Source organism: Symphodus melops, assembly GCF_947650265.1.
Source record: "Symphodus melops genome assembly, chromosome: 17".
Taxonomy (NCBI): Eukaryota; Metazoa; Chordata; class Actinopteri; order Labriformes; family Labridae; genus Symphodus; species Symphodus melops.
This window is the reverse complement of record NC_136707.1, coordinates 2,259,517-2,280,098: the sequence shown is the minus strand read 5'-3', so window position 1 is coordinate 2,280,098 and position 20,582 is coordinate 2,259,517. Positions and strand designations below refer to the sequence as shown.

General features: G+C 42.9%; 1 protein-coding gene and 1 long non-coding RNA gene across 2 annotated transcripts in view; one reads left to right on the top strand and one right to left on the bottom strand.

The window, feature by feature from the left end:
* Nucleotides 1-20,582, top strand: part of LOC306838849 — a 332,925-nt gene that overhangs the window by 29,588 nt on the left and 282,755 nt on the right. The window lies entirely within an intron of this gene.
* On the bottom strand, nt 43-5,559 carry LOC306838809 (ectonucleotide pyrophosphatase/phosphodiesterase family member 7-like; the record flags this gene model as incomplete). The annotated part of the gene is made up of 6 exons (XM_079367184.1): nt 43-634; nt 802-925; nt 1,420-1,651; nt 3,190-3,819; nt 4,747-4,892; nt 5,322-5,559. 6 exons carry the CDS (start codon nt 5,557-5,559, stop codon nt 577-579), a joined length of 1,428 nt encoding a protein of 475 aa, XP_079223310.1. The 3' UTR covers nt 43-576.

Here is a 20,582-nt window from a genome sequence, read left to right as displayed (position 1 = left end):
CATCAAATATCCACTCAAATAAGAAAAAAACACAAAATACACTTGATTCTTATGCATTTAATGCTTTTATTTTTATATATTTTTTCTCAAAGGAGGCTAGACTGTTCCTGATGGAGATTTTACTCTAATCAGTGTATCTGTACCATGCTTGCTGTCTTTCTTTAACAGTTGTTATACAGTAGGCCTAATTAAGTTTTCATAGATTACAAATAAGTAGTTTCATTTTTTTACTTGGTCCTAGATGCTCACTTTCAGGACAGTCATTTGGCACATAAACATACATGTAGGATCATGTGATACAATATAAAGTATTCATTTAAATAATAAATTACAAAATGTACAATTTGATCCATCACACACTGCCACAGACGTTTTACAACCTAAATTACTAAACACAATGAAAACATAAAAAACAACCGAGCTCCAAAATTCTTCATTGTAAGGCTAACTTTTGCCTTCTGTTCATTTGTGTCGAGTGATTTGTTTTGGTTCCTGGTGCTCTCCAAACAGAGTTAATTTCCTCACACACAAACAGCTGCCCCTTGATCTCATGCTGAAGTGGTAATTTTGAAAAGATTAAAATGAAGTTTGTTTTGTATTTTCCTTTTCTGGAAGATGTTTTGAACTCCCCAATCTGAGAACAGCAGCAAAGCAAAACAGATGGTGAAACAAAACATCTGAAACACCACAGTCACAAAAAGTAGTTAAATAGTGTATAAATAAAAGTATTGTACTACTCCCTTAAAAATATTTAAAAGTCAACCAGTAATTCCAGTTAAAAGAGCGTTTCCCGGTCCTTACCTTTGATTCTTACGTTTCCTCTTCAGTATGTTGTGAGACACCATGACTATAAAAACTACAAGAACAAATCCAGCCACTGCCGACAACCCAGTGAAGACTTTCTCCAGGTAATTCACGGGCTCAACTGAAACCAACGTTAAAAAAAAAAAAAAAAGTCATCCACTGCTGAAAATAGTCCCAACAAGGGCACTACTTTCACCTTTTCCCCACCAAGTTTTAGTCTTTACAAATCAAAACTACAACATTTAAATACATTTTTAGATGTTTATGCTTTGAGTAAAAACACACAGGCTCTGAGCTGACTTCATGCTGGATAAATATCACTGCGTCTGAGACCTAAAAATACATGTATGAATAGAAATAGGACAGGATTAGTGAAGAGATAAGAACTGCTGATTTGACCACAGGAAACAGAAACTTGACACCTAATGAAAGTTCCTCATAGCTACTTCAGATCTCCAGACCTCCTTTCTTTCACCTTTTCAAACTTACATCTGATCTGGGTGTATGCTGTCGGAGATGATGGATGAATGGCCTAATAAGGAAAGAGCAGGTGCTGAAGCGACACACTTTCTCACCCTCAGGGAGAGCACTCATTAGTCTGATATATAAACTCACCCGTTTTAGGACTGGTAACCAGCATGTGTTTGGTGACATCCAGGTGGCCGTCGTTGACCTCGGGCTGGATCTTTAGGATGTGGCACATCAGGGCGTAGATGTTCACCGTCTCAAAGGGCTCCACCTCCAGGTTCTTGTGGAACACCGGGCCCGCTGCCCTGAAGAATGCCTTCATGTCCAGCTCCTGGTTGTCAAAGCCGTGCTCGCCTTTGTTAAACTGAACCGGAAAATACTGCGCAGACACAAAGAACAGCCAAACAACGTATTCTTTAGCTTGTGCCAAACAGGTTAAAAATAAACAAATATGCATTCACAAAGAAAAATACACAAGTGGAATGAAGCAAAGCTGAGGGCTTGGAGATTAAAAACATCTGCAAAAGCTTTCTGCAAATTGACGTATTACCTTTTGATGAGCAAATTAGAGTAAAAAAAAAAAAAACAAAGCTCCCTCACCAGCAACAGAGCTCACATATTGCTTTCTCTTACCTAATCAGCAGAGGGCGATATTGGACAAGCAACAAAAAAAAAGCTTCAACACAGGAAAGTTGAAGCCTGTTTTCCATTTGTGATGTCATACCAACCAATAAAAACGGCTAAATAAGATTAGAAATGGAATCTCTATTTTCAGATTTTTGAAAAGGAGACATGAATCCCTTGGGTAATGTTTGGTAACTATTATGCCTGTGACAGATGTGTCAATATTCTAGGACAGCTGGTTATCTTTTTAGTTGTTAAGTAACACTCTGAGCAAGCATATCCCTCCCTGAGATCAAACTGAAAATGGCCATAAAGGAAGTGAACAAAGACTCTGATAATACATTGGATCATTGCTGCTGTTAACCTATAGACTTTAGATTAGCAGTTTCATCATCAGAGGAGGCCCCGGCGCTGATTATTTTCCTCATATTCAGCATTTGAAGCCATTTCATGATTGAATTACTTTAGTCTTTGAAATAAATTCTGATTTAATGGCTCTCAGCACTGACACATTCAGCTGCAAAGTTAGTGCACAGTGGAACGACTGAGCGGAGCGTGGAGCCAAGTGAAAATGCTAATTTTGAATTTCTGAGGCATGAATAGCTTCATGAAGCATTCGAGAGCCCTGCATGTCATCAGCCAGGGCCTGGATTATCCCGAGGACATGCAAATGCACTTGATTAAAATTGTAATGTACGAAGATTAGAATATAACTGGTTCAAAAGAGTCCAGTTTCGCCATTTGCAGTGAGCAAAATAAAACTGGTGATTTCAGTGTTTTTGCAGTCAGGACTGGGGGATATTTCTGAACCAGGTGCTGTGTGAAGACCTTTTCTTTTGTGAGGGTGTCGGGACTATTTAGTTATTCCCATTCCCATTCCCATTCATTGCAGCAACAAGTGTAACTGTTGCAGAAGCTCTCCTGAAAGTAATGTTTCCCAATGTGTTTTCGTCGGTCTCTGCAGCTTGGCATGTTGATGGGGCACAAATGGCGACCTGAGGTAACTGTTTACTTTAAAGGGTAAATCAATAGAACTTGCAGTGGGGAGAAAACTGCTGCTGCACATCTCTCTATGCTCCTTCAAGGTTCGTTCATATTTCATTCATGACCAAAACCAAGTGACATCAGAGAAAACCTCTATGTTTAGAAAACTGCTACAGATTGGTTTGCGTTGGAGCTAAGTGAAAGCCTGGTAAGTGCCTTGGGTTCTTGGCTCAAAGTGATATTGCGTCACTATGTTTCTTTCATCTCGAGAATTGGCAAAGGAAAGAACATTTGACTCTGTCCACCCACCCCATTGATGACATATCCTGAGTCAGCCCATAAAATTATGGGGAGGATACGATCATTTTTGGCAAAGTGGAAACGCTCTGGCATCTCCTCCTTCTTGTACACATGAAGGTGTGGATGGGAACCCTTCAAGGCATTGTAAACCTTCTCCAGCTTCCCTGGCTTGGGCAACAGCATCCCAGAAGGGCCAAAGTCCACCAGGTGAAAAGACAGGTCACCGAAAGAGAAGCCTGGGATTTTGTACAGGGTGATTTCCTCTACCAGACCATTGCGGTACACTGAAGTCATGCCGTGGTCTGCGGTGATGATAATATTCAGGTGGTCGCTCAGCCCGTGTCGTTCAGCCGAGTGTCGGATGTATCCCACCGTTCGGTCCACTTGCTTCACCATCTCCCGACGTTCCGGAGAGTCGGGTCCGTATCTGTGGCCCGTGCCATCTGGCTCGCCAAAGTACAGGGAGACAAAGTCCAGATTCTGGTCTCTGAACCAGCCCATCACCTTGTCAGAATTCATCCTCCATGCAGTCTCGTTTTTGTAGTTGTAAAGCAAAGGCTCAACTTCCCGCACCTCAGCAACCTGTCCCTGGTAACTGGAGGCTGTGCCAGGAAAATGAAGGGAGCCAGCTTTTAACCCCTGGAAGGGTAGAAAAAAGACGCATAAATATGCATGTAGTTCTGACTCCAGACTCCCAGAATACAGCAGCTTTGTCAGAGGCCCTATGCTTTAAAATATGATGTTCTAGACACATATACATGTGCAAGACTCAGCAGACATGCAAATGATAGTACTTAAATGAAGTTCTGTCAATCTTTGAATTTGCTGTTAACTAGTTTAGTCATCCAACAAATCTATGACATGAGAGTTTGATAAATGGTGGTTGGATAACTGTTGTGCAATCAGCTTCATAACGACACTTCCTCATTACTCACTCCATGTTACTGAACAAACCAATCAGGTAAAGCGCAGCAAAATCAGCTGAGTTAAGACATTGCTGAAGATCAAAACAACAACAAGAAGAAGAGAGAGGAGAAGGTCCACAGATAAAGCTTGAAGACTAAATATACTGTCTTCTTTTGAAGGGGTGTGTATGGGACTTTTTTTTGGGGGGGGGCAGCCCCAAGTGGACACTTAAGGTACTGCAGTTGTTTGCATTTCAGCTTCATTCTTCAACATCAGATGTTGCCACTTGTTAAGGACACTGACAAAGCCTGCCAAATGTGATATTTGTTTGTGGGAACAACAACAACAAGTTATGGACATTTTTAAAAGCATGCCAAAGGTTGATCCAATCATATTTTAGAGCAACGTGAAGGGAAACAACATTTTACAGATTTTTTTCTTTCACCCACAGCTCAACTTTTTAAGCAGCCTTTCACCAGCTGTCATTTGCATGCAGTTAACATCCACACCCTCGACATAATTTGCAATATAGCTGCGATGATCTGGCGGAAATTATTCCGCAGGCCTTCTGAGATGTTTTGTCAAGAGAAATTGTTTCTTGAGCTGCAAACAGCCACACAGTCTCTCACAGAGATAAGCTGGAAACGGTGCTGCACAGACCTGCTTCTGCGCTGTGATCCAGATAGGCAGACTGCCATTGTCCCACCACTCATTCACAAACTGAGTCTGATAGTACGGCTTCGTCTGAGTGGTGGTTGTGTTGAACCACATGTTGTGGATTACCCCGTGGTTCTCAATGTAGCGGCCTACAGAAGAGAATCACTGTCAGTCTGCGTGCACTCATTATTCAGAGCGTGACACATTCACATTAAAAATTCCATCAACTTAACGGGCTGAGTGGCATGACGCTTTTGGACAAGGTCTTATGACCAACTTCGGAGATTAGAGGAATTTAATTTCAAGGAAGTTAAATTTCCTTTAGCAGGCACTGATGATTTGAGAGTCAAAATAAGAAAAGGGGAGCACAGGATTCTTCCCTCAGTCATCCAAGCATAATTATCTTACTCAGCTATAAAAGCTGTTGGACCCTGGGACATTCAATTACAACTAATTCCTTTTTCCCGTGGCTTTTTTCAATCCTTCCCGAGCTAAACCCGGAGCTGGTTCCTACTCTGCCATGATATGCAGATCCCCTGCCAACTGGGAGCACTGTTGTAGAAAATGAAACACTTTACCTGTCAAGAGGGTGAAGTGTGAAGGGCTGGTGATAGTGAGGTAAGGAGGTGTGACATACAGAGCTTTGACTCCATCCCTGGCCATTTTGTCGAGGTTCGGCGTGTCCACGTCGCGGTCGTAATCCCAACGGAAGCCATCGAAGGAGATCAGCAGCAGCTTCTGTCTCGATTGTTTGTTCACAGGGGCTCCGAGGGCGCTCAAGCCCCAGAGGAGGCACAGACTCGCAGTCCACAACATGGTGACAACAGGCACTTCACAGGTCTTGAGCTGAATCTATACTCGAGCTGAAGGAGGACCCGCCTCTCTCACCTGATGTCTCCAAAGACATCAGCCTCTGAGCAAAGTTTCTCCAACTTATCTTATCTTATAGATTGGAAAGACTTTATCTAAGCACTTCCCGCATGCAACCTGATGATGTTTATGAGTCCTGTTTTCAGCTGGGACTTGTGTTAACAGCCAGTTTCATCTCCCCCCCCTGTTTTGCTCTTGAGGACTGGCAGTAAAGCAGATTAATCTCCCCGGGCATCCCGGCTGTTTGTTTCCCTTTAACTCGCTTGTTGATGCTGTCTTTCTGTTTGTCTGCCCGCCCGTCTGTGCTTCGGAGTTTCCTGTATATCATTGACAATGAGGGAATGGCACTTTGATGGCTTTCACCTTGAGTTGGGATGGTGCATGATTGATCTGACACCGGCAAAATGAAGAGGAAAATGAGAGTATATATCTCTTCGTCAGCTAGCAGTGGTCTCTGGGGAAGAAACGAGTCTAATAGACATATTCATTCTAATAACCCTAATGTGTATTTTAGCCCCAGGCTATTTTAAAAAGATCTTTTAAAATCCACATTGATTTCTGCGATGGACAAACTATTCCAAGTGCCCCCTCCTCAGTGTTTCAACTCAGATCATACTCCACTCAGCCACACATTATATATCACTTTCATTGTGATGTAATCTTATCAACGTCCATCAAATTGGGAGACAAGGTAACTCTTCAAATTGGTTCTTTATTGTGTGTGTCCTTGGCTGGGGTTCAAGGGAATCGTCCAATCTTTATGGAGATAAGGGATAACATTCATCAGCTTTCATTTACCTCATTCATATTCATTAGCTTTCCCATATTAACTCTATACGCTCGCTGTCCAATGTCAGCAAGATTTGGAAGGAGTGTTGTGGACTGCTGAGACCGCCGTGAGTCTCAGATCTTTGCTATGAGAACTTTATCAAACACACACACTCTGAACTTGAGGGGCGAGCAAACTTTATCTGACCCTCTCAATCTCTGCACAGGAACTCCACAGGGAGCCTCACACATTCTTGAAGAAAAAAAGAAAGTCAGGGTTTTTTTTGCCGTTAGCCTTCCCTGCTGCCGATACACAACAAGTGCAGCACACCTTCCCCAGACAAACACAGTGTCATCACATTAAGGCAGAACATGGACATGTGTGATTAACAATATAAAGACATGGTTTTTGCAGGGACAAATTAGACTTCTGTATCATACTTTTATATCTTTGATATCTCAAAGATCATATTATAAATGAGCAGGGTCCAAGCACCAAAAGCTTTCCTGTGGTAACCCACTGAAAAGCAAGAAATAAGTAGTGTATTTTTTTTCTTTTATCTGCTGAACTTATTGCAAATTTGGCCATTTTAAAATACCCCAAAACTCACCAAAGTTCATCCGGGAATGGGACTCAGTGAAATATTAGATATTTAAAAGGAAAGTTTTGTGCCTCTTGAAAAAAACCCTCTATTTACAGGATTTTGCAGTCATAGTGCCATCAACTTCATGTCCATCAATGCAATGCATGACTACTGCATGTTCGTGCATGCCACCTAGTGGTCACAGTGCAGGAAGTCCCATGTAACTCGTTTTTCACTGTCCATTACATATACAAATGTGTGTGTGTGTGTGTGTGTAGAGGCACAGTGTTCATGCAGCTGTAACTGTCTCCTGCTTGCACGAAGATGTTAGGGATGTTTTTCCCTATAATGCTAAATGCATCGTTTGTGTTGAGCAGTTCGAGTGAAGAAAGTGTTGATGAAAAGAAAAATGGAGAAATGACAGGATGATCAGATACAGTTGAACTTAATTGCAAAGGAAAACCTGTGGCCAGATTGCTCCAAAAAGTAGAGGAAAAAACTGAACAGTAAAACAGCCGAGCGTTTAAATAAAAACCAAAGTGACACAACAGATGAAACGAAGACATTTAAGAATATTCGTAAATCAATGAAACATTGACAGTCCTGGCAGGAAAACAAGAGGTTTTCTTTTTTCATCATTAAATTCATCATTTTTTCTGCATCCTATAACAGAAATGTTTGGGTTTCTGCAGTGCACAGAAAAAACCCTATTCTGCTGCTTGAACCACAATGTCTGAGGAAACAGGCGTGAGATCCAAAAACAGCACATCAACACAACAATCTTTTAAAAATTACATCTCCAAATTCCTAACGGCATCGGTATTCTGCTCGCGTTGCAGTTTGAATAGCATGCTGCTTCTCTCCCCTGCTGTGACTGGAAGTAGACCATCAGGTTCATGCCAGCGCGCGGAGATCGATGTGTTCTGAATTGTGAGCAAACAAACTTTTAATGCGTGAACGGCTTGTTATCAAGTTACATGCAAACAAGTCCAGGCGTAAAAACTTCAAACCGCAGGAGAGCCCCGCTGGAGGTGTGCTGCACGCTCACATATCCCCTCCAAATAAACGCTACACGTGTTTTTCTTTGATGCTACAGTTAGTCCAACACAGATAATTACCCTTATACTGGAGGAACCCAGGATGGTGTTTCTATCAGCTTTGGTGGGAGGCAGCGCAGCTCAGTCTGAAACTTTATGTCTAACCTGATATTATTAATAACCTGCACTGCTCACTGGTTTCAACAGTTCAACTTATCAGACGGTTAGCGGATTAATATTGTTGATATTTTGATTTTACCTTTTTTCTCGTCTTCTGACTACTCAAAGTGTTTTCGCACTCCATGTCAGACTTACACATTCAAACACAAAGGTTTCTTTGTGTCCATCAGAAGTAACTAATCCCATTCAAGCAGCGGGTGCTTTCGGGGTGAAGCGTCTTGCTCAAGGACACATCGGACATGTTGTTGCAGGAGTTGGAGATCGAATCCGCGATCTTACAGTTTACAGACGAGCGACTCTACCAAGTGAGTCACAGGCGCCCTTATGTTGGTGGTCGCCATATTTGAAATGCAGACTTAATTTAGCAGACTTAAATTGGCTTCACCGGAGCCAGCAACTTGTTTGGAGGGCAGTTTCATATTGATGAACATCTTGAGGCCTTAACAAGTTGTATTGCTGCTTTTGTCAATAAATGTGATTCAGTGATAATTAATAGGGTGAATCTTAGATCAAAAAAATCTTCATATGTGCACATTGACCTGACTGATAAAACTGATACTGATTAACTGATACTTGATGGTTTGTCCACAATGGACTCGTACGTATAGTGATGTAATGCTTTGCACTCATTCTACAGTGTTTCAAAAACAGAATAAAAGGATCAGGGCTTTACATGGATTCATATTGTTGCTAGCTAGGTGGTAGCATCAACTCCATGATCAACTTAAATGTACACGTCATTTGACTTTGAGGGTCTCTCTGTATTCTTGGATTAGGTACATATATGAATTCAGCTCCTGTTATGTGCGCTGACGTTGATTTGATAACGATGAGATTAACATTTAAAGTGGGAGGCAGTCCGTTCTGCCTGAATCGCACATTGTGTGTAACGAACTGTATTTAAATTTAACAGCAGGAATGTGACGGCAGATATATTTAAAATAATGATAACACTGTAGCTCTTTTTGCTGCACGCCTTCCAGCTCGCAATCATTTTCTTTTTGGTCCAGTTGTTAACCTGCAGAGTATCAGCTTTCCTCTTCGCTAATTCTTTATCCGCTCCTCTGAACAGTCTGCAGAGTAAATATGACTGCTCCTTTTCTGCACATGTTACAATTATAACTGCTTTCCTTCAGTTCGCAAGTCGCAGCAGAAAAAAGTCAGCTCTGGTTATTTCTCCGAAGGCTTGATGCAGTGTTTGATCATAATATGTGCATAAACGCCATTATTTTGTAGGACCCACTTTTTAGTTATATTCAGTATTTGTCTTGACAATTTCCACACATCAATTTACTTCTCCATACTTCGCTCTGCTTTCTAAGAATGTGTTTTTAGTTTGGATCGAACATCCTGCGAAAATGTACTTTTAAAAGTTGATCAATCTGTTTTTAGGGTCAGCAGCTTCTTTAATCACACAACCTTTTTGCATCCTGTGATTGCCCACTGGGCGCCCTGCAGAGTAGAGCTCTTCCTGCACATGCACGCCTTGGAAAATGTCAAAACTCTTCTTCATTGTATGCGCCATTAGAGGGAAATGAATATTGACTTCTGGAGAGAGTGTTGTATGCTAAACATGAAGCAAACCTTGAAACCCTGTTTTTGTGTGAGACTGAAAATGCATTACTTGTTTTGGCAAAGGAGATAGGATACACTCTGTTTCATTCTTTTTAAGGTGAAGAAGAAAAAAAAAATGGAGTAACGCCAGACTTATCATTTTGAAGAGTCCAAAGCACTTACACTGCAGCTGCACTGATCATTTCACCTCACAACATAAAACAAAGCATACAACCTGGTGACTAAAGACTGACTCACTGTGAAAAACATGTTGAATTATCTAACATCAGGTGGAAGCAAACCTTGATGTTTAAACTTGCTGCTCTCATCTTATTATGATGCTTCTAGCAAGAAGGAGATTTTCTAAGCAATGCATCTGTTCTGATTTTATGAATGACAAGAGCGCTGCGTGGTTAGACCTGTGGCTAACTTGAATGACTGGTGGGCGTAGCAGTTCGCCAAGAGGCTTGAAACCCGCCTCAGCTCAAGCTCTCAGTCTGTCGTCAGGTTGACTGGAAGTTAGGCTGAGACAGGATTTCCAGCATGGCGGCTGCTGCTGATGAGCCCACTGCAGAAACATATGGGTGACATCACTCAGGCTTTGTCCATTGATATTAACAGTCTGTGTCTAAAATACACAGACAGCAAATGAGACCAACAGCTTCTGCCTAGCGTGCAACAACAGCAAGCCTTTCTTGCCTGCCAGCTGCTGGTTTGATAAGTGCGTCACGTCGCGGGAAATCTGCTAATTGCAATCACGGCTAAAACCGATATATTTCGTCTAACACAGACACTGATGAGCCAACATGCAAAGCGAGCATGTGGTGAATGGTCACTATTAACCTAAAATACCTCTTGCATGTGAACCATATGTGTGTGTGTGTGTGTGTAATGTGTTTGTGTGTGACAGAGACAGAGACGGGGAGAATGGAGGTGAGAGCATGAGTAAGAGCCGGGAGCAGAGTGGAGGAGGCTCAGGCTTGTGGAGGCAGCAGGGCTGATTTGCAGCTTCATTCCAGCGCGTGGGCCTTTTCAGGCTCTGTTGCCTGTAACAGGTTGACGTGATAAACTCTGTGGCCGAGCCAGTCAGATGTGGCGCGGTGTAGGCGCCCTCCTCCTCCTCCTCCTCCTCCTCCTCCTCGCTCCTCTCCCCTTGGCCTGGTGTCTCATTGTGGCGCTGTGGGGCTCCAGTGTGCTGGCGTTACACTTTCACACGGCAGTAATTGATTTCTTTAATTTGCTTCAAGAGAAACTGTTGTCAGCCAAGCAGGCAGCCATTTTTCAGGGGCACTTTAATTAAATGCCAGGTCTTTAGGTGTGATATGAAATTCGTTTGGCTCCTCTGATCTTCTACTCCTCAGACAATTCATTAACATTTTCCTTTTCTGCCTTTATGTTTAACACAAAGCTTCAAAAAAGGGAGCTCATCAGTGACATTTCGGTTCCTGCGCTATATACATTCAATCATGTATTTTAAGTGCATTTAGACTAGAGATTAAGTGCAGTGTGGCTGTTTCACTCGAGATAATACAGAGACGGTCGAGCCGCAGTCGGCTGAGGAATTCAAGAGAATAAAAAAGCAGTTGGGTGTCTTTTATAAAAGGTTCTGTTATGTATTGTGACTGTTTGAGGTTACTAAAGAGTACCTGAAGACATTGAGATAATAAAATTAACTGCAGTGAATGTCAAACACAGATACACGTCCAGGTTTCTTGTTTTGCGAAATGGGGACTCCAGAACCATTTTATTTTTAAATGTGGGCTCTATTATTTTTGTTTTTCTACTTTTGAATCACTAAAAAGTACAAAAGAGCTTTTTCACTGCTGCTTACGTGCTTCACCTCAAAGTCGCTTTTTGTTTCCAAAAGCCCAAAATATGTCAAAATGTTAATGCTAAAATTCTTCACAACACATAAACACACACAATAACATCCTTCAGCATAGCTAGCTTTGCAGGTTCTCATGCTAAGTGTTTCTCATGTAGCCATTAAACCACAGCCCATAGATATCATCATACACATGCAAACAAGCGGCTGAAGACACTTACATCATATTTTTCAGTAAAATCCATAATATTCCTGACGGCAGTTAACATCTTTGCCATCTTTGTCAGACTGTTTGCTAACGGGTGTACATCGTGTAGGCGGGGTCGGCATAACAGAACTACAACCGCAACACTGCAGTTACACACAGAGACCTTCGGGGGGCGCCAAAGAGAACCAAACCAAGTTCCAACATATAGTTGCTTTAAAGGTGCACTTTGTAAACTTTGGAAACATTGTTGTGACATTCGTAAGTTGGAGAAGTGAAATAATTCTTTCTATAATATAACTGAATACGCAACTTTACTCAAAGAATAAACTGCAGCAATCTACTTCAGCAATTCAATTCACTCATCAGTCATTTTGACCTCAAGTTGTGTTAAACATATAATGTCCACCAGAATCAAATTAAAAATCCTCCCCACTCTTTGTCAGCTTCTTCATTAGTCTTCATTTCATCCTGGTGCCCTTCCTGACTCTCAAAACAATCAGAAGCATCATTAGCCTGATCCATCTGAGAGCAATTACAGGTACAGTAGTGTCACATCATTTTTACATCTCACTGTAACACCTGATGGAATAACATCAGGCAGGTGTATCTTTAGTCTAAAGCAGCAGCACCATTTATTTCAGTCATAATAGCAGGGCAGCAGGCACACCTCCCTAATAATATCCTGATGCCTCCCCACTCGCTCTGACTCAGAGATGTTCTGAGCGGCCCCTCTCCACTCATCCTCACAGAGTGGCCTTGCTCTCATGGAGATGAACAGCAGCTGCCTCCTCCTGCCTCCCACCGTACGTCAACACATCCGCACCACTCTGCCTGCCGCCTGCCTTCAAACACCCAAAAATATGAGGCCCAGCTAAACCCGAAAAAAAAAAAACACAACATGCTGCAGTTCACATTACAGTGGTTGATATGTATTGACAGAAATATTTTTTGCTGGCGGATACATCCTTTACAGCTAGACTGAGTCGGCAGAGCAGGATTTCTTTTTTTGTCCTAGTTCTGGGATTGAGAGGAAAAGTGAGGGGGTGTGTGAGGACTATTTTAGGTGCAAAAAGGAGTCAACTTTTATTTCTGTTTTAATAAGTTGAAATGACGATGCACCTCTTTATACTCCTGTATTTTTCTTTTTTAACATAAATTTCTAGCGGTGCATAAAAAACCTGACTTTAGTATTCATTCTGACTTTTCCTCCAGCTCGACAGGTTCAAATATTACATTTTTCATTCAGTGTTGAAACAACTAATGGGTAGTTTGACATCATATGTGGCTTATCAGGTGTTCTTATTTTCAAGCAGATGTCTGTTAATGATGTTTATCAACTGGTTTCACCAAATTGTCAGTCTTGTCATGTATCCATTGAGAAATGGCATTTCACCCAAGGCACGCATTAATTAATGCAAATGTAAGCATTTTTTTTCTTTTTTTTTTTACCAAGAAAGAAATAAGCTATTAGGCCAACACTGTTTTTCATATCAGGCTCAGAGAATGGGCATTTAATGTGAGAGATAAATCCTCAAATTTCACTCTGGATCAACAAAGTATCTATATCTTAGGATTCCTTGACTTTTACAGCCGGCCTCAAGTGGACACTTAAGGAACTGCTTTTTTTTCTTTGCACGTCTGCTTTGGTTTCTTTTTGTTCAACGTTGTCGGTTTCTGCTTAAATCAGTGAAAATAAACCCGAAGATCAGAGGTAAAAGCGTAAAAAAAAATATGTCAACTTTAACAAAGATGTCCACGTTGACATGTTGGTTTCAGACAAAATAAAGAATGACAGTGCGCACGATGTCAGGACTTTAACCCAGATGCTTTAAAGAAAGGCTTTTCTTCTGGAAATGGAGCGGGAGGCATTGTAAATGGGACATTAAAAGGAATCCCACATCAATTTCCCACACCAAATGCTGCATAACAGGAGTCATTTTGACAAAGTAGCCGTGTGATTATTTTTTATTTCCATTTGAAAGCAATTAGCTGAAAGGTCCTTCCCTTGAGTTCTGTGGCAGAATGTGTGGAATGACTCAGGATAATTGCTGTGAAATGAACAGAGTGCCAAGTTGAGAGAAGCACGGAAAACCGCAAGGGTTCCCTCTCCATGGAAACGCCCTCCGCCTTTGTCAGTGCATCAGGAAATTAGGCAGCAAGCGATAACGGGGCTTGAATGAGTAACAAATGCAGGGGGGCGAGTGATATTTACTCCATTTCAAGCCATTACAGAAATTGAGTGTTTCCCCACGTCTCACGCTGCGCCTGCTGAGTGCTGGATACAGGAGGAGGAGGGTCATTAAACATGGCAGCCGCTAGCGACGCGCGTCTGAATAACACACTGTTTTCACTCTCCACCGACGGGCAGGACGGATATAATGAAGCCCGGCGCTGTCAGAGTGTGGCACCGACTGATGATCCTGATGCCTGAGAGGAGGACAAGGTGTTAGGCGAGAGACAGCGCTGAGACTGAGTTTGCAGCTCGTCTCCGAACTCTTCGCCGAAAGCTGCCTCCTCAGCCCGGGCCCTAATTGCTGCCTTGCTTGGAGGCGGCGCTCCCTCGGTGTGCCTTTCATGCCTCGCTTAATTACGTCAGCCTGAGAGGAACGTGATTGTTATTGTCATTACTCTCGTTACTAATTAAGCAGCTATTGACTTCTCCCCTACATTCAGCCTGTTTGATTAGGCCTGAGGTCTGCAGATATGGATTAGGGCTATACAATGTTGAAGCCAGAGAACGCCAAAACGGCTTCTTTCGTTGCCTGGAAGCAGCATGAACACACTGAGAAAAAGAGACGAGTAAAGAAGGAAAGGTCTAACTTGCTGCTTACTTTGTTTGTGAGTGTCACAGAGAATCTAAGAGGAAGCTGGAACACATTTAACTCTCATGTGACGTCCTTGTTGTCAGTGACACAAGAGACATGAAAATCAGCCAGTGCCAGGTGTCAAGATGGGACTGAACGGATTCTTTGGTGACGGTAGTGACGGAGAAAGAGGATATGGGTCATGTGAAAAGTAACAGAAGTCAACGTTTTGTGGTGAAGTTACATTTCTCATTGAAGGAGTTTCAAATTAAGGAAGAGACTCTTACACTGCCGAGTGTTTTAAGTTCAGCCATGACTTCAGAAAAATTCTCGAGGTTAAGTGAAAGTTTTTGTGGTTGTGGGCTTTTTTTAAAAATTCAACTATACTCTTCACAATGAGAGCTCAAGCAGAGGTCTAAAATAGCCTCAGTAAAAAACACCAAAACGATTAAAAAAAAAACAAGACAAGAAAAACTGGTCTATTTGAAAAGGAATTTAAGTCCAAAAATTAAAAGTTGTCTTTGAGGCTAATTTAACAAAAGAACTCGGACAGACTCGTCTTCCAGATGCTGCTGGAACAGACGGAATACTTGGAATTATATTTCATTTATATTCTGTCGGGGGGGGGGGAACAGGCAGCGGTAGAATGGCGTTAGCAGGTACTTGTCCGGTGTGTAAACACACATGGATCTATCATCTTTGATCACGTACTGGTCAGAATAATCGAAAATCCGTTTTCACAGGTGAGAGTGTGAAATGTGAAGGGCTGGAGAAAATTGCTGCTTTTTTTTTTTTTTTTTTTTTTTTTTTTAACCATGGCGGCTCATTAATTGGTTGAAGCATCACGCAGCTGCCAGTGTTGGTGTTCTTTCTCTGTTCAGGTCCACCGCCTTTTGGATCTGGTCAAATTAACTTTGGGTATATTTCCTGGCACGTCTGTCTAACTCTCTGAAGTAGTGGTGTTTTTTTTTTTTTTCTTTCTTTCTATGCATGTGTTGGCGGTTTAATGCATGCAGATTCCAAACCTCTATCACCAAAGATGTCACCAAAATCAAAGACTCTTAGAACCTGCTGGTTGCCGTTTTAAACCCTGAGGGATTCCCGGCCTTTGGGGAAGTGGCAGGGAGGGATGAGAATAATAGTCTGAGTACAGAAGAGGGAGTTCAATAATCGTGCAGGAGTGACAAGGACCCAAAAGCAATCCCTGACTGAGCACTAATCCCCACTTTTTTTTTTTTCCGTGGGACGCACAGAGAGTGAGATAAGCCTGGAGGTTAATGCAGAGGCGTCTCCACTCTGTCCTCGGCGGTGACGGCCCCCTGACAGGCGGACCCCAGCAGCACGCCTTGTTTATGCTAATGCAGGTGGCCCGGGCCAGCTCCCACACTGAGAGCGCAGATAGAGACGTCAGAGGCTCGTCAGAGTGGCACTCTAACCTCTCGCCGGGCTGCCCGGGAACTCTGCGTTTGCATGTTTGGGAATGGCTGCGAAGGAATACCCGCAGCGAGGGAGATGAGTTAGGTGAGGCAGCACCCCCCCCACCCCCCAACAATCATCTGTGGACGCTTCATCTACTTCTTTACACTTCGTTTGAACCACAAATGACATCTTGGGAGGGGGAGAGAGAGGAGGAGGATTCTGCTTTAATGTATGCAGCTTTGAAAATGTGCATTTTCATAACCCACTGTTTCTCTATTTGGTTTTCTTTTTGATGCGGGCAGACCCTGACAGTAACAATCAGAAATAGCTACGCACTGCCAGTTCTTCCTTCATTTTCTATGCGTGCGTTGTGTTGTTAATAAAACTGGCGTAACAGGAACAACATACAAGAAACTGATAGTTTAAGTGAGTGAGGTGCAGCATAACAACACTTCTTTTTTTTTTTTTTTTTACCAGATGGTAGATATAAAAATCAACTGTCTATCTCTTTTTCATAATGTAACACCAATTTGAGCTTTTAATCTCGTGTCACTGGAACACTTTGGGTCAACTGCCTGCATTGACAGCTGTGTAATAGAATTTCTTCGATGAGTCTTTGATTAAGACTGTGAAACCATTCTAGTTCTACATTTAGCGTAGAGACTCACACATTTTGGATTCTTCTAGAATGACTCAGACATATTCTATCCATCAATGACAAATAAAAAAGACGGTGTGCCTGACTGTTATGTTTCCCGCTCAAAGTGCCGTGACCACCGTCCTGGAGGCGGGCAGCCTGGGTTTGACTCCAACTCGTGGCGCTTGGACGCATTTTATCCCAATTTCCAACAGTATCCTCTTCTCCATCCCCATAGAAAGGCCACCACATTACATTTCAGAGGCGCTGTTTGTCAACAGGTAAGGCAAGCAACTGCTTGGGGCCCCGGACCAGCAGGGGGGGGGGGGCCCTGAGAGCCAACAAACTTTGAACCAAATCAACGGCTCAAAAGGAGCGAGTTTTGCAACAACAGTAGAAAACCTCCCTCAGTACCTCAGAACCTCTTTGTTTGGCACTGACAGTCAACCAAGAAAAAAAAAAGGAATTATCCATCAATAGCAGCGTAAAAATAAACGAGGGAAAGGAATAAGCGTCAGTGCAGTGGTGAACATAAGAGGAACGCAAGTTTGAGGGCCCCCCGATTGTCAAAACAGTCACCTGGTTTCAAAGAAAGTCCTACCCCGCCTGCTGCTTGGGACCCAAACCCACTCTTCTCCCAGCACACGTCTTGGCTGGCCTCCTTGTTTATCTGTTTGCTACTCTGACGTATCATCCTCATCATCTGCCTTGTCTCTCACTGATGAATGGTCCCGCCTCAGTGACCTTACCCCCTTCACCCCCACCCCCCCACCCCCTTTTTTTTTTTTTTTGTTTGTGTCAGGGTGATGTAGGGCTGACCCGTTAGAGGTTAGAGCAAGGTGGGGACATCGAGACAGATGAAGGGTCAGAAGTGTGTTCTGAGGAGCTTCTCCTTTGGGTCTCCTTCACCCCTCGCATTCTCGACCCGCGTCAGCCTTTCATTCTAATCTGATGATAATGATATTTGCTCAGGACGACCTCTGCTTGCACAGTGTAATTACCCACCCAGCTTTCTATGATCTCAGCTATTGGAAATCGATGGGCCATAAGAGGGCCCCATCAGAGCTTATTATTATCACTGCTCGCTTTTCGTTACAGCGCGATCAGATTTAATATGTTGTCGGCTTTTTTACTGCATGTTTTCCCCCTTTTCTTTTTTTTTTTCTTACATAGACTACTGTCAGTGTTGTTAAGTCCATGTTGGGCCCTTCTTTGAGCATGCACTCACTGAAAAGTATGGAGCCTCTTTTAATGCATTTCATTGTTTATCGTAGCCTACCATGATAGAATCCCAACATGAGACAATCAAAGTTTTCGTATTGTTCTGTTGAATGATGAAATATCAAAATCCCTGCAGCTCACTGCAACCAAAATCGCTTCTGTTGATATTGTTGAGTGTTTTTTTTTTTGTCCCCTTAATGGCACCTTTGGCTTGGTAGCACTCAGCAGTTCCATGCTTATCCATGTATTTGTGAGTGGATGCCTATTTAAATCAGTTAGGCGACTCTGCTCTGGATGACTCCCTCCATTAGCTACTCATCCAGGGTTAAGCACCCTCTGGAGCAGACGGCACGGACCGTCAGGTGACCCTGCATCAGCGAAAGCTGTGATTGAGACACTTCAGTGGAGGCCTCGCCGCCGCGGTGACCTTCTGAAAAGCTCCCAGCAAATAGACCTTTCTTGTACCGCCAAGGGTGTGCGTGTGGTCCACTGATCTGGACATTATTGCCACCGCTGCTGCCTTTTTGAAATCCAAACTTGTTATTTCAAGAGCAAAGCAGTGTCTTTGCGGTGACCTTCGCGCTTGTTATCGTCAGTCCTGTCAAAGAGATAAGAGGATCACAGGTGAGATTCCATCATGGAGGGTAAACGAAGGCAGAGTTAAGACACACTTTTTGGACACTGCACTGCGCCTGGTTGAACAATTAAACACTGGCATTAGAAGTGAACGGTGCTGTGGACCTTATATGTTCTTTATTTATTTTGCCTTGGATCAGGTCATGGCTTGAGTTTTACGTCCAACTCCCACAGCATCCCTGAGCAGCAATTTCCTTTTATTGACCCCAGTAAAGTGCCTGGCTCTGTAAACGTCAGGGGACTGTCATTTTTTTATGAGCCTAAGGAACCTAATAACACAGCAATCAGTGTTTATTTGAGTGTTGTTATTTTGGACCATAGTTTTGCGGGTTTGCTGGGTTCTACCATCCAAAGCAGAACATATCACCAAAGGCTCGGGAGATGATCTGAAGTCAGGGTAACAATGATCATATTTGAAGGTCATGACGCCCTGAGGAGGTCGCAAGATGGATTTTGAAGAAACAAACGTTCTGGATACAAATATAAAAAAAAAAAAGGATTAGAGCAGAAGCACAGAGGTGAAAGGACAAAGCAAAAGAGGATTGGAGGTGGTCGTTGGCGTCACGCATTGGTGGTGAAAATGTATTTTTAGCCCAGGACAGAAAAGGTGACAAAGGAGGAGAGGTGGAAGTGATCGATATGTTTGTGCAAAAGGCAGAGGACTGCTGAGACACAACAGTGGAAGTCATGAGTGAAGCGCTGCCTCGAGGGGACGGCCGGCTCGGCCACTGTGGAAACACAACAAATGAGGAAATGGTAGCAGAAATATGGCTGATGAGCATGGGGATGCACTGGGAGTTTGGGGTCAAGACTAAATGACGGTAAATATTTGTAATGGAAGTACTGTCGGCTATTTGAACACAGGAGAGGAGTTGAGTCTGACTGGGAAAAGACGACATGCAAAGAGATGTTTCCAAGAGGAGATGAAGTCGGTCCAGTTCTCTCAGAATCTGTGGCACAGGATTTATGCAACAAGCTAGTTTTTTTTTATTTTTTAATAACACTGTTACACCTCAAAAAGTGATCATGTTGACTGCCGAGTCAAATGCATCTGTGCCTCTCACAATTCTAACAGATATTGAAGACGTTAAGTTTTTTAACTACTGTAATGTTTCTTTTTTCCAATCATGTGTTTTGCTACAACAAACACGGGCACTATCTGCTGAATGTCACCAGTTAACACGGTCACTCTTTACTCCGTAACACCAGTTAAAGTTAATTTCGGTTCATTATAAACGGAATAACTGATTAACTTCTATGAAAGATTTCAATCAACAAACCTCTTGTTTTTATATTTTACTACAACGTGTGTGTGTGTGTGTGTGTGTGTGTGTCGGACTTTTTGCGTGTGAGTGCGTGCATGCATTGGTGTATTTCTCTCAGCTGTGACTGGTTAAATGATTTCTTGAAGGGCTGTAGAGCGACCATTTCATTTTGGCACCTAATAACAGTCAGGTCACATCGTGCCCCGGCTGATCCTCTTTGATATGGTCCATGCACTCGCCCAAGCCCTTTTTTCACAGGTGCCAATCATTATAATCAAGCTCCCCCCCCCAACCAACTTCACCCCCCCCAGCCCCAACTACATCACACTTCCAGCTCCTGAGGCCAGGTGATGGCTTCACAGCAGTTGTGTTGAGGAAGAGGAGAGTTTAATCTGCCCCCCGTTCTGGCATTGGGGCCATATTCTTTGACCCTTGCTTCAAGCCTGTTGGTTGGCTGACTCCCCATCTAGGTTTTCTTCAAAATACAGTTGTCAGCCAAAGATTCACCAACCTGCATTGGTGGATATTTGCTCTGATCTGGAAATATTCCTGCAGAGATCTAAGCATACCAGCCCTGTGCAAGGGCATCATGACAGTGGAGACTAATGATTTTGGAAGGCAGAGCTTTTCACATTCATGTACCCAAGACACATTTCACAGCTGGTGCGGGCGGGGGTTCAAACAGGTCACCTGGCAAAGGTTACCCATTTCAAAAAAGGCCAAAGGTCCAAAGTCAGAGTGGTTTCCAGATTATATTTAGAGATTGGCTGGGTCTGACACTGCCCTTTTCTGAGATGAATTACTAACTTTATTGCTCTCCCCCACGGACTG